The 21,446-nt window shown below is 36.5% G+C and overlaps 1 protein-coding gene across 1 annotated transcript in view; it reads left to right on the forward strand.

Moving 5' to 3' along the window:
• Positions 1-21,446, forward strand: part of SPINK5 (serine peptidase inhibitor Kazal type 5) — a 62,410-nt gene that overhangs the window by 24,488 nt on the left and 16,476 nt on the right. The window contains exons 7-18 of the mRNA XM_058543186.1: positions 148-275; positions 1,739-1,805; positions 5,115-5,242; positions 6,599-6,686; positions 9,293-9,420; positions 10,642-10,723; positions 11,872-11,999; positions 13,550-13,631; positions 13,978-14,105; positions 16,754-16,802; positions 18,545-18,672; positions 20,240-20,327. Of these exons, the coding sequence (XP_058399169.1) occupies positions 148-275; positions 1,739-1,805; positions 5,115-5,242; positions 6,599-6,686; positions 9,293-9,420; positions 10,642-10,723; positions 11,872-11,999; positions 13,550-13,631; positions 13,978-14,105; positions 16,754-16,802; positions 18,545-18,672; positions 20,240-20,327 (1,224 nt within the window). The remainder of the gene's footprint in view (positions 1-147; positions 276-1,738; positions 1,806-5,114; positions 5,243-6,598; positions 6,687-9,292; positions 9,421-10,641; positions 10,724-11,871; positions 12,000-13,549; positions 13,632-13,977; positions 14,106-16,753; positions 16,803-18,544; positions 18,673-20,239; positions 20,328-21,446) is intronic.

Genomic DNA, 21,446 nt, shown 5'->3' on the forward strand with positions numbered 1-21,446 from the left:
ATACAATACTCACTGAGCTAGTTCTACACATCTGGTGGCTAGTGTGCATTGGGCAGAGAGGCACTGAGTTCTATAAAATTTGTGAAAATAGTGTTGTAAGCATTACAGTCAGGACGGTGAATTCAAATCCCTTTCTCTGTCCTTCAGGACATGTGTAGTGCTTTTCGGTCTTATGTGAAGGATGGAAGACTTGTATGCACAAGGGAAAATGATCCAGTTCTTGGTCCTGATGGGAAGACGCATGGCAATAAGTGTGCGATGTGTGCTGAGCTGTTGTAAGTATCGTCATCCCCAAGCAGACCAAGCACGTGGACCTGATGAGGGTGCACCTGGTTGCTGTCCTGAGACCCACTCCACAGAGAGATAAAGAACTTTTTGTGAAGCGTGCAATCCTTTGTCTTTATATTGTGGAATAGTCCTTGCTCCCAGACTGGCTTCTTCTCTTTTTAATTTGTATCACCTACTAAAGTTTCTTAAAAGGAGTGGATAAGGTGCATATATTAGTTGTTAAATTCAAGGCTCTTAATTTGTTTAATTGCAGTGACTTAAAAATGCACAGTGTTTTATAAGGTGCAATATTTTAAAATTTAAAAAGCGCTTTTATATGGAAGAATTTAGGACAGTCATTTGACATACATTGCTTCATTTGGGCATGTATAGAGATTCTTACTAAAAATGACAGTCTAATTTAAAATAATAATAATAATGACATTGGCTGAATTCATTATTAGTATAAAAGGTAGAACTTTATGAAAGGGAAGAGCTGTTGGGTTAATCTTTCCCTGAGTGCCTGACACTGCTCTGAGCACTGAGACCTAGATATGAATAAGATCCAATGAGTCTCGAATATTCTGGCTGTTAAACAAGGTATAGACTCTCTAATCCATGTGTCAGCAAGCCTTAAAGTGCTCTATTTACATCACTGGATCTTTAAAATCAGGACAGAGAAAGATTTAACAGATTAATAAACTTCATACCTGCTTTTGAAAATTACGGTATGCTGTTGTAGACTTCAAGGTCATGTCCTACCAGGTTTACAAAACAGTGATTATAACTTTGCAGACAGAATATCCGTCTAATTTCCACTTTCTTATCTTGGAGGCATGTGCTTTTAGTGTTCAAATCTGCCCTAATTCTGTGACTTTCTGTTTCTTTTCATGCACTAGCTGAAAAAGAGAATTTGACTTCCCTAACTCCTGGTTGATTTCTTCCTCTGTAGAACTAAGATAGTAATGCCTATCTCCAAGTTGAGATTGAAATTAGAGAGTAGATATGAAAGGACTTAGAAGCTCAGTTCAGTGTAGCTTGTATGAACAAGGATGCTTTCACATGAAGGCAAATACTTTACAAGGTATAAAAAGCCATACATAAGGGTGTGGATGACAATATGTCAAATGCTTAATTTGGTTTCACCCTTGTCACAACGTCATTTTAAAGCTCTTGGTTCTGCCTGCTTAGGGAATTTTCCTGACGATCTTCTGTTTGTCAATCAAGGAGTCACACCCATCCAGGTTTACAGAACAAAGCTTCTATTTGACTGTCAGTGAGTCAGTTTCACATCCTTCCTTATCTTTGGCAATTTTCTGGCTCAGACATTCGAGACAGGGAAAAGCTTGTCTCATGTAAGTGCATGGGTTTAAATAGTTATAGCAAAGAATATGAAAGTACTTAGCACAGAACTGGACGCTAAAAGTACGACAGAGGCATAAACTGACCAACTATTTTCTTTTGTTAACAGCTTAAAGGAGGCTAAAGAAAATGCCAAGCAAGAAGGTGAGACCAGAATTCGACGAAATGCTGAAAAGGTAAATTACCAACAAAATTTGTTTTTTGTGGCCACAAATATTAACAAATGTATGCTTGAAACTTTGAGGTAATTCAATAGTGTCATTGTTCTTCACTATTAAACTGAATTTTTTTGCTTTAATTTCAAAATTCCCCAAGTTGACTACTCTTAGTATATTAATCATTAGATTCAAAGTTAAAACAGCATTTCCTACTTAATGTTCAAAATATGCAATTTCCCTCTTTGCTTAAAAAAAAGGGAGAATGTAATACAGAAAGTTTATGCAAATTAAATGCTTAATTTTCACCAGACTTCTCTCTGACTTATTATAAATTAATTTTGCTTTGAATAAATTATAAAAAAAGCAACATATAAATTGTTTAAATAAATAAATTTAAAATAATTTAAAATATTATAAATATTTAATATATTTATATTATAAATAATAATATAATATAATACTTTATTATAAGTAAGTCCAGAGTCTTTTAAACAGTATATCCACTGGTGTATTTTATGTATAATCCCATTTATACAAAATTGGAGTTATTCAGTTTTCCTTTATGATTATTACATTCAGTGAGACCTGCATTTATAATGGTCTTGCTTCTATTTAAACAAAAATCTCAAACAAATATTGAGATTGTGGTTTAAAAAATACTCTTAAAATTAAGGGTTTTCAAATTATTAGATGATTTAATTTTTCAATTTAATACAAAAAGTTATTCCTTTTGTTAATTGAATAGGCAGTATAGGTAATGAAGCCTTGCCATCAAGTCGATTCTGAGTCTTAGAGACCCTGTGTACAGCAGAGCAGAACCCTGACTGGTCTTTTTGTGCCATTCTCTCACTTTCCAGAGCTATATTAGACAATGCTCTGCTGCTATTCCAATTTTTTCAGAAGTGGGTGGCCAGGTCTTTCTTTCTAGTCTATCTTAGTCTGGAAGCTCCGCTGAAACCTGTCCACCATGGTGACCCTGCTGGTATTTGAAATACTGGTGGCATAGCTTTCAGCATCACAGCAACATGCAGCTGCCACAGTATGACAACCGACAGAGGGATGGTGTGCTTCCCTGACCGGGAAACAAGCCCAGGACACAGCAGTGAGAAGGCCAGATCTTAACCATTAGACCATCAGTGCAGCCTAGATTTCTTAAATCACCAAGGTTATTAAACCTACTTTCAATAAAAGTGATAGCAGTTACTTTGGTAAATGACTAGCTTTTTGTTGAGAAGTCAGCACACCTGAGTTCAAGCCTTAGTTCTATCATGCTCCGGGTGTGTGAAACTGAGCAAGTCGTCTCTTCTCTCTGGGTCTCAATTTTCTTGTTAGCAAAATAAGGAGGTTGGATAACTGGTCTCAATTTTACCTTCCTGTTGGATTCTGATTCTATGTCCTGTACCCTGTTGTGCTAATACAAGTATACTATTTCTGTGGATTGTATGGCATAGGTTTTCCTAAGGGGAGACACAGGTCCAGTTTTTGGTAGTTAAGAGCTGACCTTCCAATTCATAGTGCTACTCAATGGAGCAAATTTCCCACCCTAAACAGGGTGTTCAGAGTTTAAATTAAGAAACATGGAGCATTCAAAATTTGCCAATAATTTGTTCAACACTCACTGAGATTTGAATAGCCATTCTTTTGTGGTGGTTGTTCCATTTCAGTCTAAAGCCTTGCGTCATCTTGTGATATTTAGCATTTTATTACTCCACGAACACAGACACTTCTTCTCCCTTGTCCTTCATCACATCGCGGCTCTTTTTCCCTCTTCCTCTCTGTGGCTGGGGTCATTGTTTTGGCAAGGTCATTGGGCATGATGACGGTGACTAGGACTCCTTCATAGTGGCGGCTCAGTGTCTGCCTCATAGTCAGCCTGTTAGTAGGTTGCTCATGGAAGTATTCCTTCAGAATCTCCTTGGATGAATCACAACTTATACCTGAAATCATCATTGTTTCTCTTATGGGAATCATTGAGAATTAATTTTATGACCATGCTATGACTATCAGGTGTTGTCTCCTGCATCTGTATTCCTAGATTGTTACAACCAGGAAGTTTGGAGCACACCCATTGCTCCTCCAAAAACAAATATCTTCTTATTCGGAGGCAATTAGGATTCTCCTTTAAAGTGTCCCAGTGAAATATCAATTATTAAAAAAAAATTGGAGAATACTAGACCTAGAAAAGGTCCTAAAGAGCATCAATTCCAAAAAACCTCTTTTGTGTAGGGGGTGAGATTGAGGTCTCAAATGTGACGAGACTTTGCTTTGGCCTCCCAGTGAGTTAGAGCCACAGTCTAGCTGCCATTCTGACTGCAAACCACACTCTTTATACTCATGTTTTCTCGGCTGAACTGGGAAGATGAGGACCATACAGTTGAAAAGAAGGCTACAGAGAAGCATTTTTTGTAGGTTATATTATAGTAATATATCCTGTCACAAATGTTTATTTGTGATATGTAATATGTCTATGTTTATTGACATAGAGATTCCCAAGACTAGAATAAATATATAAATATATATGGAATTGTAGGGCCTCATCAAATAGTAGAATTTTCAAAACACATAGAGAAACCTGAAAGTACTCAACCAAAGCAATCAGGAAATCTGGGTACAAACCTCTCTTGGATTTTTGGGCGGGACGTCACAACCTTTTTAGATTTTCTAAATAAAGATCAGTCTTGATGGTCTACGTTTGTAAGTGAGGAGTGAAGGAAAATTAGATTCACTGTCTCTGAGGTTTCCACCTACAATATTAGAAATGAGCATCAATAAAGGAGGCAGAGTTTATAAATATGATCCACAGATCCACAGAGAAAACAAACTAAAGTAAGTATAATGCTGTTGGATACTATTTTATTCCTTTTTCCTTGCAAACTAGGTTGGATCATTCTTGACTTTGTCCATATTAAGTAGCTTTTAAACGTTTCATCTTACAGATTCTATATTCTGCTCATTGACGCCATTTTATTTGTCTTGGTTTGCTCCATTTTGGTGTGTCTTTGTTGGTACCCCACAAGAGATCTTTTATTTTTTGTTATCTTTTTTCACAGATTTGAGAGTTAACAAGAACTATGTGGTTTTAGGAAATATTTGCTCAGCCTTATTCTTTCCTAGGCTCTTTTAACTTTTAATAAATATACCACACAGCAGATAGAAGTACCAAGTAATTTGACAATGTAACTTCTACTTCTTACTAATTCTCAATATTTAATTGTATGTGTTTACCAACACCTTCTAGATATGACATTCTTTGACTAAATCTATGATGTACATTTTCTAGATTAAAGAGTAGAAAAGTGCTAAATGTAATTATTTGTCTTTTTAAAGGATTTTTGCAAAGAATATGAAAACCAAGTGAGGAATGGAAGACTTTTTTGTACACGGGAGAGTGACCCAGTCCGTGGCCCTGATGGCAGAATACATGGCAACAAATGTGCCCTGTGTGCTGAAGTTTTGTGAGTATAGCTGTGGTTTCTTTGCAGTGACTCAAAAGGTGATGTGGAGATTGATGCAAATGATGAGTAAGACCTATTATGAGGGGAAGATTTGTTGTTAAGAATTTTTGAGCACTCTTACGTCCTCCACAAATCATATTACACCTACTAAGTAGGCCCTAATGATATATATCCATTTTTGAGTACAAATGGATTCTATTTTCCAGTTGGAAGACTGGATTACAAAATACTTCTTAACATTTCCTCCTATGGCCTTTGTAAGCTTTTTTATGTTATAGCATGAGCTAGTCATTATATGGAATGAGGGTAAAAGCACGTACCAAGACTTTGATTGTTTTCCTTCAGTAATTGTCCCATTGTGACGAAATAGGTGCAATGCCTACAAAAAAATTCATGTTCGTATGTGAATTGAATTAACTTTATCTTTTCATCTTGGATATCTGACCTTGGGGGCAGAACAAATTTCACAATGCATAAATTATAACATTTATGAAGGTATCTCAGACAAGATATCATCACACTTCCTTTCATATCCTTGAACTCTGTAAGCTCTTTCCTATGTGCTGTCCTACTGTCAGTTCAAATCAGTCTTGGCCAACTAATGTCTCCTCTTCTGTGGATTGCATTTCAAGATTATCCATCCTTGGATAAGACCTCCTAAAATCCCTTATTGAAATCCTTATAACATCTAATAATTTTGTTTCATTAATTAAATCATCACAGTTGGTATTTGTATAATTATTTTCTGACTATTTGTTGACTGCTGGTCTTCTCTACTGGGCTATAAGTTCCAGGAAGACAGGGTATGCGTTTCTATTGTGTACTACTGTGCTATATGCCCAGGGCCCTGGCCAATGCTTGCCAAAAATAGTTACTACCTTGAATGTATGAATGAAAATCCCTGCTCTCAAAAAGCTTAAGGCTAATAGCAGAAATAAGCCATGGACTTGCGTGTGCACACATATATTGCAAGACAGGATGAAAATTATCCTATAAGAGAAGAAGTTCAGGTGTAAAAATACAGTGACAGATGTAGAACTCATTTCCACTTTAAGGTCTTGGACGTCTTCTTAAAGAGGATAAAATTTAAGCTGGGGAGATTTAAAAGAAGGGAAGATGACAAAAAAGATCATGATAGTGGCAGGAAATGGCACACATGAAGGCAAAATGAAAGGGGTTCTTTGGGGAAATAGTGAAGACTTCAATTTAATAAGGGACTTTAAGGTGATTTGAAAGTGTTTGTACTAGAACTCAGGAACACTTAGCTGTTTATCCACCTGAACCTAAATGACTATTTTGTAGCATGATGATTCAAAACATCTATATTTATTTATTTATTTTTGTTTGTTTCTCCAGCAAACAGCGTTTTTCAGAAGAAAAAAATAAAGGAGATAAAAACGTGAGAAAGGTTGAAGAAAAAGTTGAAGTTAAGAGAGAAATTGGGGTGAGGATTAGTTTGATCAATCTAGTTACGACTTTTGTGGTGTGCATGTGTGAATTTTACTCTAGAATGCATTTTCAATATTGATTCATTTTTCTTCCACTACTAATGTGCTTTCCTGAAACTAATTTATAGTTATTATTTTAGAAGATCTAGAGGAATAATTATGGCATTACAATTTTTAGCTCTACTTGGGATGAAATTAATCAAATCATATTAGTAAAATAGTTCCACATTCCTAAATGAAGGTGATATATCAAAGCATTATGTGAATTCAAAGTTTGCTGTGTATTCTTCAAATGTATGGTAGTTGTTTTGTAGGTTTTTGTTTTGAAAGCAATATCAATGTAAAATTTTAATATACTCCCTTTAAAATCATACTACATTCTACTTTCTAAACATCTCTTAGCTGGTCATCTACCTTTTTTCTGCTGCTAGCATCTTAGTTCAGACACCTAATAGCTTTCCTTTGCATTGATGCATTAGCATCCTGCCTGGTGCCTATACTTCTAGCCAACATCTTCCTCAATCTGCAAGATACAATTCATATTCCATGTTGTTTTGACAGTGTATGGAAACATTTCCATGAACCAAAGGCATTATGAAAATCCAACATTTGAAGTTATCCTAGGGGATATTTGGGCCATTTCACTCCATGAAGAAACCCTATTTAACTTATTTCTTACAGAGAGTTATCCCACCTTCTATGATGTGTAATTCAGTTTCATAAAATAGCCCACTCCATTAGTCCACCTTCTGCCTCCATGTAACCCCATCTTGTTGCCTAGGACTCATTTTCTTTTTTTTTTTTATAATTTTATTTATTTATTTATTTCTCCCCCTCAAAGCCCCAGTGGATAGTTGTATGTCATAGCTGCACATCCTTCTAGTTGCTGTATGTGGGACGCGGCCTCAGCATGGCCGGAGAAGTGGTGCGTTGGTGTACGCCCAGGATCCGAATCCAGGCCGCCAGTAGCAGACCACGCACACTTAACCGCTAAGCCACGGGGCCGGCCCTAGGACTCATTTTCAACTGCTTTCTTATCCTCAATCCTAGGTTATGAAGTCCTTTTTTTTTTTTTTTCCCTTTTCTTTTTTGTTTGTTTGTTTATTTTTTGTTTATTGCAGTAACATTGGTTTATAACATTGTATAAATTTCAGGTGTACATCATTATACTTCTATTTCTGCATAGATTACATCATGTTCACCACCCAAATACTAATTACAACCCATCACCACACACATGTGCCAAATTATCCCTTTCGCCCTCCTCCCTCCCCCCTTCCCCTCTGGTAACCACCAATCCAATCTCTGTCTCTATGTGTTTGTTTATTGTTGTTATTATCTACTACTTAATGAAGGAAATCATACGGTATTTGACCTTCTCCCTCTGACTTATTTCACTTTGCATAATACCCTCAATGTCCATCCATGTTGTCACAAATGGCTGGATTTCATCGTTTCTTATGGCTGAGTAGTATTCCATTGTGTATATATACCACATCTTCTTTATCCATTCGTCCCTTGATGGGCACTTAGGTTGCTTCCAAGTCTTGGCTATTGTGAATAATGCTGCAATGAACAGAGGGGCGCATGTATCTTTACGCATTGGTGTTTTCAAATTCTTTACCCAGCAGTGGAATAGCTGGATCATATGGTAGTGAAGGCCTTTTAATTTTGGTTTTCAAATGTCCCTGAACTATCGTTTTATCTTTCATTTCCAATTTCTTTCTTCATCTCTCTCTGTTCCTTCTTCCCTTTCTTCCTCCCTCCCTCCCTTCTTTACTTACTTCCTTCTTCCTTCTCTCCCTTCCTTGCCCTCTCTTTCCCTCCCTTCCTTCTTTTCTTTCTTTATTTCTGTAGTTGCCCTAGCTTCAGTCTCTAGTCGCTCAAATCCCCCACACCTCTGGCTACATAGTTTTTCTAAAGCAAAGATTGGATTATGTTCTTCTCTGCTATAAATATTTGCTATTTTCCCGTTTCCTAAGAATAAAGTCCAAATTCCTTTAAAAGTTTAGTGGTCTGTTTTTGACTTATCTTCAAGATCTCCTTTTCGACCAGTTTCCAAACCCCATCCTCTCATTGACCAACTAATTCTTTAGCCACTATACTCATGGCTATAGTAGATTATTTCTAAATGATATGCTCTCTTATGCCTCTATGTCTTGGCTTATCATAATTCCTCTTGGAGGACCTTTTTGCCACATTGTTTTCCTGGACACATCCTAAACATACAACTCAGATATAAGCTCTTCTCTGAACTTCCATGAATCATTCTTTCCTTTATGCTTGTACACACTTAATTCAGAGCTACGTTATATCCCTTAGATTTTTTAATTGCAATTCCTTATCTTTTCCACTTGATTGATAAAAGAGCTAAATCACATTCATGTTTACATCACCCTAACTTAATGTACTTGTTGAATACTTAAATGGATGAGTATTACAAGGAGAGAAATATCACAAAACTTTTGGATGATCCTAAATCCTAAGTGTTTTATTTTTCATCTTTAGTTCCTCTTTTCCAATATCTTTGACAAAGAGCATCTAAAATTTATAAACAAGAAACAGAGAACCATATCTAAACTATCTGATTTTCATTATTCAGAAAATCTGCAGTGAATATCAGAATCAGGCAAAGAATGGAATACTCTTCTGTACCAGAGAAAATGACCCTATTCGTGGTCCAGATGGGAAAATGCATGGCAACTTGTGTTCCATGTGTCAAGCCTTCTAGTAAGTATAGAGTTTTAGAATGTCAAGGAGAGAAGGGAGCTTACAGCTTAGTTCATAGGGGAAACTGTGGCTTGAAATAGGGAAGTGAGTTGAATAGGTTGAATAAGTAACAGAGCTGGGAGTTAGGACCTAGAGCTATTCATTCCAAGATGTCTGTTTTTCCTTGACACTCATTCTCTTAGCACTGGAATATCCCGACAAACATGAACTTGTACAAATATCGAATTTACCCTCCTGCTGAAGCTTCATATGTTGAACCTGTTGTACAAGTTCACAGGCGTCTCATCTTCCAGAGGGGTTAGGGCCCAAAGTTAGTACTTAATGAAGAAATTGATTGTTAGAGTTAAGGTTGCCCATGAAACAACGAGGAAGTCTTACAAAATTAAAGTAAATGTTACTTTATATAACATGACATTTCTCAATAAGTTAAAACTGAGGTTGGTTTCAAAATTTGGGACTGCTCTGTTTATTTGGTAGAGCTCAGATTAAGTAGTTGGCTTCATTTAGAATCTATGGCCTTTTGTCTTGATTGACAACCATGTATGGTTGAAATACCTTCAGTTAGTGTACGTACCATGCAATTCCATTGTACAAAGCAAATTTAGGCTCATTTGGTTTATCAGTGTATGGAAATTATTGGCCTTTTTGCACTTGCCCTACATTTTGTCTTTTAGATAACACAGCCATGAGTAAGCAATATATTTAAATTCAATTAATAAGGCTAGGAAATGCATGATCTGGTAGATAGACCATAGACTTGAGGGGAGAGACCTTGGTTTGTTGTAGTCATTTCCTGAGAGTATAGCCAAAGCCCTCACTGCCTTACCTCCTCTCTGTGAAACAAGGGGACCAGTCAATGTGCTTTGTTGACACCACTTTCAGCCTCCAGGTGTAATGTCACCATGGTACTAGTTTTGATATCGCCTTGGTGGGCATTGTTGATGTTTCTTTTCTGACCACAGGCAAGAAAGGTAATTTATAGAAAGAAAGTTTTCCAGATCCACAATTACTGTTTTTCTTTTAATGTTAAGCAGAAACTATAAAGAAGTTATGGTATCTTACCATCCTGGAGGCTGTTTTATTGCTTTCCTGGTATGTAGTGATAAAAGGACAAAGTTGTTCCTTCCTAAGGAGGGAGGATAGATTAGCAACGTGGGAATGTGGAGAGATCTTTGCCTGTGTTTGGTCCTATAGATCCTTCTCGCTTTCTCTCTCATTCAGCCAAGCAGAAGCTGAAGAAAAGAAAAAGGCAGAAGCAAAAGCAAGAAGTAAAAGAGAATCTGGAAAAGCACCCTCATATGCAGTGAGTGGAGTCCATTCAATAAGTCCTACTTGGCACTATCATTTGAACACACTTCAAAGAGTCTAAAGGCTAGAATATTACCCTGCAAAAATCCCCAGAAAAATCTTAGCCTTTCAGTCTAGAGATAACACTGAGATGAATGCTCTGGGAGATTGATCAATTCTTGCTGATTCGGAGACTAACCCTGTACAATAAAAAGAACTTCTTTGCAGTCTGAAAAACTAAGTTCTAGTTGTAGTTTAATCATTTACAGACTGTGCTAACTTTTGCTAACCACTTTCCAGAGGCTCTACGTATATATTTTCTACATATGAATTTTTGAAATTTCACATCTGAGTTATAATAAGAATACCTTGATTCCACACAAAAGCCCATGATTTTTACCTCTGAAATGTTACAATATTCATTTCTATAGGCTTATATAAGTTATCATAGCCTATAGTTTAGATGATGAAAGTCTCCTAATCTGCCCTGTAGGTTCTACTTTTTTCCTTATCCAACCATCCTCCCTAACACAGCTAAAGTAGAGTTTCAAAATGTTAACCAGATCACAATACTGCTCTGCTTAAAGCCCACAAAACAGCTCCTCATCAACTACAGAATTTTAATCTCCTTGTCTATCTTCTTATTTGACTCCTTATCTTCATTCAGAAACTCATGTTCTGCTGTATGCCATCTAGTTTCCTACCTGTGTTTCTCAGTTTATTTCAACAATCTAGTGTGCATATGCCCAATCCATTTCTTACACAGGAAAATCCTATTTACTCTGCACACTCTCACTCAAACTATTCTTGTTCCCTAACATCTTCCCTGGTTTCCACGATCAGATTTCATGGTCCCAACCTCCGAGTTCTCAGATTTTCTAGTACCTACATGTTGCACTTATTTTATTCTTTTTAGATTATAGTGGAGTTTACTGGTCTATGTCTTTTATTATGTTGTGACATCATATTATGTCTTATTTCTTCCCATCTGTTAGCAAATCATGGGTTTTGCATGTTAAACTGAATTTTACATTTGAGAGAAACACAACTAAAATCCTGGGCTCAAAGAAACATAACATTAGTTTCTGCCTATATAGATGTTTCAATCTTCTGCTTTGGATAGGAGTAAAATGTATGTCCAACTTACTTTCTCTGTCTTGGCAGGAGCTGTGCGGTGAATACCGTAAGTTTTTGAGGAATGGAAAACTCCCTTGCACCAGAGAGAATGACCCCATCCGGGGCCCAGATGGGAAAATGCATGGCAACACCTGCTCCATGTGTGAGGCCTTCTTGTGAGTAGCACTGCAGTTGGGGAAACGAGGGAGGGTTTTGTTCTTTCTGCTGTATTCTTTTTTTTTTTTTTTTTGAGCTTGATTATATTTTGCTTCTTAAATTGCATTTGTTTCTTGTCAATGACATTTTTGTGACACACTTTTGCACAATGTCATAATTATCAAAGAATAATTCTTACATATCAATCTGGTTGAGTTTCTGTGCAAATGTAAAAGATGTAAAACAAGGATCTTACCCTTGCAGAGTGGGATATGAAATCGTCTAAAATCACATAACAAATCACAAAGCAAATATATCAATATGCAAAACAGTACATCAGTTTATACACAGGACCTGGGGGGATGCTTTGGAATAAGAAATGACTACGATCTGGTGGAGTTAACTCCTCTTAGTTGTCTTGTCAGTTTGAACAGTTTTGTTGAAGCCTTCTCTATGCCCCTAACCCCTGAACTGTTCCCTCATAGTAACCAGGGCTTTTCCTCCATACTACTAATCACAGTCAGTAGTTGGAAATTTACATGTGTGACCATTTGTTTAATATTTCTCTCTTCCACTGGACAATTGTCATTATTATGGAATGGATTCTAGAAAATGTGAGTACTGAGTTCAGATAAGTTTCTGCTTAATTTCTGTGTTCAAGTACGAGAGGGCCACTTCAACAGGAAAATAAAAATATAGAGGAAATCCCTGATTGGAGAAATGTATAAAAACCCTGTCCTTTGAGGATTATTAAGGCTCAGCACACTTAGCAAGGGGAAAGTCAGTCTTGAAATATCCAAGTGAGTGAAAGCTGTGAAGACAGGTTCTGGCTCAATCCCAGACAGAAGTTCTAACAGTTTGAGGACTTCAAGGATGGAAGGACTTACCACGGGGTTTCAAGGATGATGCAGGTAGAGAATTTCCTGGCAGATTAAAGCAAAGCTAGATAGTAATCAGAGATACAGTTTTGAGTATTGGGAGTTTAGAAAACTGCCTCTGGACAAGGGTTAAATCCTTCATCTGCACTCATTAGCTCTGTGTTCTTGGGCAAGTTATGCAGTCACTTTTCTGTCTGTAAAATGGTTTTTTTTTTTTTTTTGTGAGGAAGATCAGCCCTGAGCTAACATCCGTGCTAATCCTCCTCTTTTTGCTGAGGCAGACCAGCTCTGAGCTAACATCTATTGCCAATCCTGCTTTTTTTTTTTTCCCCAAAGCCCCAGTAGATAGTTGTACGTCATAGGTGCACATCCTTCTTAGTTGTTGTATGTGGGACGTGGCTTCAGCATGGCCGGAGAAGCAATGCGTCGGTGCGCGCCCGGGATCCGAACCTGGGCCGCCAGTAGCGGAGCGCGTGCACTTAACCGCGAAGCCATGGGCCGGCCCTAAAATGGGGTTTTGTAGTAGTTTTGCCTCATGCAGTTGCAAGGATTTCATAGTAAAAGCACAAGGTTAGGCACATAGTAAGAATTTAATATATATTAACTATAATAATTAAATGATATTTGAGATCAATTTCAATCTGGAGATTGTATGATTCTTAATCATCTCTTTTTTAATCACTCTCTTTTAGCCAAGCAGAAGAAAAAGAAAAGAAAAAGAAGGAACGTGAATCAAGAAATAAAAGACAATCTGAGAATACAACTCCCTTTGAGGTGAGGAGACCTTCTCCGGAAAGTCAGAGGCATATGGACCTGAGATCTATAGACAGCATTCAGGGAACCCATAAATCCCCTGAAACTGTATGAAACATTTGTACAGTTTGTGATTGTGTGTGTGTTTATATGTGTGCATGTACACATGTGCATATGTGACTGTTTCTAGGTTGAGAGTCTATAACTTTTATCATTTAAAAATATTCAAATCTTGAAAGTTCAGAAGTATTCTAAAATAAGCCAATTGCTGACCCACATTTAAGAAACAAAGTCTACACCTCACCTGTTTTTGCAATCTGATCCAACTTGTGTTCAATACCTCGAACTTCTCTCTTTGATTTTGCAGGAGTTGTGTAGCGAATACCGCAAATCCCGGAAGGATGGACAGCTTCTTTGCACTAGAGAGAACGACCCCATCAAAGGCCCAGATGGGAAAATGCATGGCAATATCTGTTCCATGTGTGAGGTCTTCCTGTGAGTAGAGCTCAGAGCTTCTAAGGGAGTGGGGATGGGGAACTGCTAAGGGGAGTTTTCAAATATTTGTGAATAATGCATTTTCCTCTTCAGCATAGCATTAAGTTTTGGGGGTCACATTTAAATGAACTAAAAAAACAAAAAAATCACAAAACCCAAAACAAGTGAAGAGCTTTCAGATGATAACTATTGTAATGTAAAGAGATGCAGAATAATTTCTTTCAGGACATTTCTGAAGGAACTCAGAATCTTTTATTCAAAGAGAATACTCTATGATAATCATACTAATTGCTTTTAGTTTTCTGAAGGATTATCAGCTGAAATAGGAAATGGTTGAGATTACATGTAATATATCATTATGGTGCATGGCAAATTTGGGGAGTTTTTTTGGTTTTAATTCACTACCTTTCTTCCTACTCATTCTGTGCGACCTTGTGGAATAGTATTAAAATGGGTGAGAACTACAGGGAGACAGATTTGGGTGCAACATGAAGATGAATTTTGCAAAAGTTAGGGTAGGGAAAGGCTGCTTCAGGAATGGAGATTTTGTTGTGTAGGAGTTGGATATTGATGTATAGGGGACTAAAGTATGACTTTAGAATAGACGACATGATACATCCCCTCAAATAAGAGTCTATGATGTTCTTTATGACTTTTGATCTTTGTACCAAGGGATACTCCAATTTATTTTCTATATGCCCAGAGTCTCTGAAAGGATTCAGTCTTTCAGTCCTCCCTGGTAGAGGTCAATATAACTTAGCAGATTTGTCCCATAGTGTTTGGGCTATGAAAGCACTAAAAGTCTATTAGATGGAAGTCAAGACAACGACCATATAATCATCATAATGCACATTTATTGAACACATATAATTAACATATGCTTGCTAAGAGCTAAGACTAGGTAGTCTTATTAAATCTTAACAACAACCATATGAAATAGGTTCTCTATTATCACAAGTTATAGATGAAAAAAAAGGCTAAGAGAAGATGGGAATGATGGAAATATGAGCATAGGAAAAATGAAAACAATGATAATCTTTGTCATTGTAGGGTGTAGAAAGGATATGATCATTTAGCAAAGCCATTATCAACTTCTGGTAGTGACATTTGCCTGTATTTAGGCTTGTACCAGTTTGTTTTTCTTTACCTCTACGTTAATCTTTCAGTGACAAGGAAGTAATTCTGCCACCCAGTGGTCAGCTCTGCTGCTTCCTCTGGTAATATCCCATTGTGGAAAGAACATGCTTCTGAAATTTTTTAGTCAACTTAGACTCATAGTAAAGTTTATTTTTTCATTTTTTAAAATTTTATTATTATTGTTATTATTATTTTTGTGTGTGTGAGAAAGATTAGCCTTGAGCTAACATCTGATGCCAATCCTCTTTTTGCTGAGGAAGATTGGCCCTGGGCTAAGATCCATGCCCATCTTCCTCTACTTTATATGGGATGCTGCCACAGCATGGCTTGGCAAGTGGTGCATTGGTGCGCGCCCAACATCTGAACCTGCGAATCGTGGGCCGCCAAAGCGGAGCATGCACACTTAACCGCTATGCCACCGGCTGGCCCCTCATAGTAAAGTTTAGATCAGTTTCCATATAAAGAAGTATGAGAAGTCCCACAATTTGGGAGCTATTTTAGTTTCTCCCATCAATATGAAAATTTCTTATCAAAAAGGAGTAAAATTTTATTACCTCATATTTTATGGATATGTTAGCAAAGGCTACTGACTTTTCTAAGAATCATTCTTCCCTCCGTAGTAATTTCTTGCACACTTTTATAACATATGAAAAGTCTTTTCAACTTTTAAAGAAGTTTTAATTTGATCAACAAGCAAGTTTTATGGTCATTGGAACATGTTAAAACATTTTCACGAATTTAATTTTTTTCTGTCTCTACAGCATGATTGAATTTGCATTATAGATCCAATTATGCTATAGATTGAGTCTACTAAACTCGATTTGCAATAGTGTTAGTTATCCAAAATGGTTAAGAGCTCTCACTCTCACTTCATTTCCATCATACACCTATTTTTGGAGGGCTCACTTTCAATAATAATTACAATGCTGGTGATATCGATCACTTATATTACTTTTATCAATCACTTTATTATGTGTCAGATACTTATTTTAATTGCTTTACATGTGTCAACCTGTTTAATTCTTGCAACAATCCTATGAGAAAGATATTTTTATTTCCTCTCCTATCCCTTCCCTTCCTTTCCCCATTCAAAAAGAAAGAAGGCAGAGAGAGGTTAAGAAACTTATGTTCCATGTGCAACCTGGCTCCAGAGTCTTTCATCCTAACCACCATGCTATATTGCCTCCCAGAAGCCAAATATTACCTCTATATAAAGAGTTGTTGCAGATGAAAAAGAGTCAGGAAATAAGAAAGTCTTAATTCAGTATATTTGCTGGAAAGCTAAATAGATTTACTCATTAATTAAGGGACTGCCTCTTGCATATCGTTTCTTGAGGTGAGGTGAATCATTCTAACTTATTATCCAATAAAATTATAAATGACAATGAGTGGCTTTTTGGGGTTGCTTGAGAATAGTCAAAGCAAGGAATGATCAACTTGTGAATGTTAAGGATCTACTCTATTGTATTGAGATCCATTTCTTCATCTCTTTTTTCCCCTGTTCCTCATAGTCAACAAGAAGAAAGAGCGAGAGCAAAGACTAAAAGAGAAGCTGCAGAGGTAATTTTGTCAGGAATGCTGATGTTATGTCCTGACATGTTTTTCTCTATAATAGCATTTTAGATATTTCATAAGCATAAATGTTTTCCTGTTCAATTTTCATTCTTGAAATGAACAAAGAAAATCTTTAACCTGAAAAAAAGGGTCTTGGTTAGAAGTTTCCTGAGTACCAATTGTATTTCATGATAATTCAAATTTTGAGATTTATTTCATAAAAAGTGTAGCGTTAACTTACTTTTAAGGGATAGTCTCTGTATTTGGCTTTTCTTAGATTTCTGTTGTCAGGCACATACATCTGTATGTAGACATTGAATTACTCTCGTAAAATAGCCATATACAAGATTTGTCTTTATTTATTATTTCCTAACAATAGCTGCAAAAGTATAAGCCTAATAATTATTTGGGGAAAGTTGACACAGTTTAAAAGTTTACGTTTAAACTGAGTCAGTTTCTCAATAACTGTCTTTCTGTCAGCTGGAACCATCTTTTTATTGGTAATTTAGAATTGAAAACTTGTTTTATCCATAATATTTGATCAGTTTCCAAGTCCTCTTAGATTTTCCAAATGGTCCTAACACATTCCCCCTTCTCTCCGCGCCTATTGTTACTCTCCTGTTTCAATCTGATTCTACCGTCCCTAGACTTTATCAATTAACTCTCCAAAAGGTATCAGTTTCTCCAGGCCTCATACTTGTTCTCTTCTCCATATCTTTATTTCAGATATATTTTTATTTCTTAGTTTGAGCATGTTTTTTCTTTTCTTTCTCAGCTTTCTAAAGACAAATGAAAGCTCAGCTATATATATATTGCACATTATTTTAGTGTTATTTTTTCCAGCTTTATTGAGATATAATTGATATATAACATTTATAAGCTTAAAATGTACAATATGTTGATTTGGTACACTTATATATTGCAAAATGATTACCACCATAGCGTTAGCTAATACCTGTAACACCTCCATCACTTCACATAATTCCCATTTCGTTTTTGTGGTGAGAACGTGGAAGATCTACTCACTTACCAACTGTCAAGTAGATAGTACAATATTTTTAATTATAGTCGCCATGCTTTACATTAGACCCCTAGAACTTATTTATCTTATAATTGGAAGTTTGTACCCTTTGACCAACATCCCCTCATTTCCCCCACCTCCAGCCTTTTGTAACCACCACTCTACTTTCTGTTTCTATGAGGTTTGGATTTTTTAGATTTCACGTATAAAGGATACCATACAGTATTTAACTTTCTCTCTCTGACTTATTTCATTTAGCATAATGCCCTCAAGGTACATCCAAGTTGTCACAAATGGCAAGATTTCCTTCTTTCTCGTGAAGACTCAGCAATATTCCATTTCTCCCAGAAGGAAGGCCCTTCTAGGCCTATTGAATCTGCCCATCTTTGACTTTTCACGGCTTTTATAGACTGTGATGCACAACACAACACAATATATGTACTTGTATTGGTCTCTACCAATTTTGTCAGCCTTCTTCTGCACCTAAATTATAAGTACCCTTAGGAGAATGATGATGATAAATATTTATAGATCTACTGTAGTGCTGGGACAATTTTGAGTCCGTGGTGGAAGTTTCGTAAGTACTTATTGATTTACTGCTACATGTAATCACTTTTATTTTTTCTTCTAACTCTGCGTTACTCATTCCTCACTTATTCCTCATAAAAGACAAAGGTACAGGAAGGGTAGAAAACCGTTATGAGAAAGTATTTTCTTCATTTTCCAGGAACTCTGCAGTGAATTTCGGAACCAAGTGAGGAATGGAATGCTCATATGCACCAGGGAGAATGATCCTGTCCGTGGCCCAGATGGCAAAATTCATGGAAACAAGTGCGCCATGTGTGCAAGTGTGTTGTGAGTATCTACCCTCATCTCTTCCACTGAATCTCTTCATTATTGATCATCTCTGAGTCGTGGTTTCTTCAGAAATGTGTAGAATATATACCATGGGTTGTGTGCTAGATAATTTTAAAAGCATATGGACAAGACATTAAGTAATAATGAATCACATAGTGACAAAATGTTGTTCTTTATTCAATTATCCTTCTGTCTTCTAGTTAAGTCATGGGAAAAGTCTCAATTTAGTGCTAATATATTTTTAACACTTGATAATCTTCATTCATAACAAAGAGAGTAGAAGTTTTATGATCTGGATGGGATGATCTCTTTGATCTCTCTCCTACCTGTGACATATTCTGATTCTGTGAGTATATTCAGATATTGGTTAAGGGAAAGCCAGCTGGGCAGAAGTCTGGGGGGACAGTATGTAAGGACTGTTAAAATAACCCTAACAATAAATGGAATAGAGAGGATTGTATTTATCCTTTCAGGGACATGACCATATGCAGGTGAAATAAATTCTTTGGTAAGTGGCTTAGTGTAGAGAGTGAAACCCCTAAGAGGCAGATCCATGTAATAACTGCTTAGTAAAATGTCTTCTTGTTAAGCCAGGTCCAGAGCCTTCTAGGCCATTGTTTTGCTGAGTGGGGCCAGAGCTCCACTGTGTAAGACAATATAGGAGAAGTTTATTATTAACACCTCTGATTCTCCTCCTTCTTAGATTCCTACTCCCCTACGAGCTTCACGCTAAAATAAGTGTTGAGACAAATATTTAAATAATATCTGTTGAAAGAGGTGCAAAGTTATTGTCCCTTAACTTTCACATGTTTTGTCCAATCTTAAGCATATACACATTGTTCCTTAAAGGAGAGAGTGACAGAGTAGGCCAATAGATTGCACAGTGGCCTGAGATTCAAGAAATCAGAGTTCTTCTCTCACTGGCTCAATTTGCTAGAGCTACGGTAATGACTAGTTTAGATGTGATAAATGCTAAGGATTTTCCAGCTTTGATATGCTACATGTCAGTAGAAAACGGCAGAAATGCCGGAATCTTAGGCTCCTGATCGACCTCAAAAAATCGGTTGTTGCATCTTCTTGGACTTGAATCATTATTGCACTTAAAACTCGGATTTTAACTTGAATATTAATGCCATTAAAATAATATTTAACATTTTTATTTTATAGTAAAACATAGTTTGTTTTGATTATGGGCCCATTGTCTGATTTGGTATCACCCCTTGCTTCCATCGTTGATATGCTATTTACTTAGGTAGGAAGAATTAATTAAGGCAATTGTGGCTTTGTTCAGATCATTGATTGAAGTCACTGACCTAAAGGAAAAAGATCACCCTGTGGTCACATACTGATAAAAAAGCATGCTAGTTTTGTTTTTTAAAGCAGGATTGTGAACTACTGCATTTATCTGTGTTTGGGCAAAGCAATAGAACATTTTAGACTGGATAAATTTGTGCTAAAGACTGAATCTAACCTTTGGTCTAGAAGATTCTCATTTCTTTTTAAAATACATTACCAAAGACAATGGGAAATTGTATTTAGCTTGTATTTTCTTTTTTTATTGCAGCAAACGTGAAGAAGAAGAAAAGAAAAATAACGGCAAGGAAAGAAAGAAGAAAGTTGAGGCTGAGAAAGTTAAGAGAGAAGCAGTACAGGTAGTTGTTTCAAATCATCAGAGCCACATAAGTATTCCATTTTCTCTAGGCAAGACTAGCACTCCCTCCTCCTAATCCCAGCGTTCTTGGTGACTTTGCAAACAAGAAAATGTATCTAAATATATATATATATCTATATATATATAGATATATATATAGAAATCCCTTCTTCTTTGTTCAATTTATCCACACCAAATCTGATCTGGTTGCTTGTGCATTAGAGAGGAGGCAATCATCCTTTTCTCCACTGACCATGTGAATTATATTATCCCCAAAAAAGAAGTGTATCTTGTTCCTATCTTGTTATCTAAATGCAAACCAATAAAGGCAGATTTTAAATTTTTCTCCATACCTTTTTGGATAAGGGTGTTTAGCTAATAATAACAATAAATTAAAAAACTAGGTTTCATCTCAATTAATTCTCTGTGAGATTTCGGGAAAATTACTTAAGAGCCCCTTTGAGCCTTGTGTTTGCATTCTGTACATCTCACATGGTATTCATGATGACAATGATGATGGTGATGGCTTTTAACTATTTAGTTGTTACTGTATGCCACAGGGTATAAAACTTTTATCACTGATCTTTGTAGTAACCATTCAAGGTATGTATTATTATCTGCATTTTATAGAAGAGGACTTGGAGGCTCAGATAAAAAGTTAGGAAATGTATTAGCAATTTGAGAGCTAGCAATTGGACCATGAGTTCTGGCCTTAAAACCCATGATGCACTTTAGATTCTGTACCCTACTGCCATTTGTAACATTCCTGCAGGCTGTGCCTCAGGTCTTCATCGCTTCTTTCCTTTATCTTTTTCTAATTTGGAAGATCTCATTTCTTATTACTCTCCCTCCTCTCACCATTGCTCCCAAGAATCTACTCTCAACTCTGATACCAAAGTAACTATTTAAAAACATAAGGCAGATTATGCCACCCACTGCTTCTTATTTCACTCAGAGGAAGAACCAAGGTCCTTCTAGTGGCTTACAATGTCATACACGATCTGACTTCTGCCACCTCTCAGACCTCATTTCCTGCTATTCTACTTATTGCTACCTTTATGCCAGCCATACTGGTTGCTGCTTCCTGGACATGCCAAGCATTGATTCAAAGCTTCCCATC

Source organism: Diceros bicornis, chromosome 1 (genome assembly GCF_020826845.1).
Source record: "Diceros bicornis minor isolate mBicDic1 chromosome 1, mDicBic1.mat.cur, whole genome shotgun sequence".
Taxonomy (NCBI): Eukaryota; Metazoa; Chordata; class Mammalia; order Perissodactyla; family Rhinocerotidae; genus Diceros; species Diceros bicornis.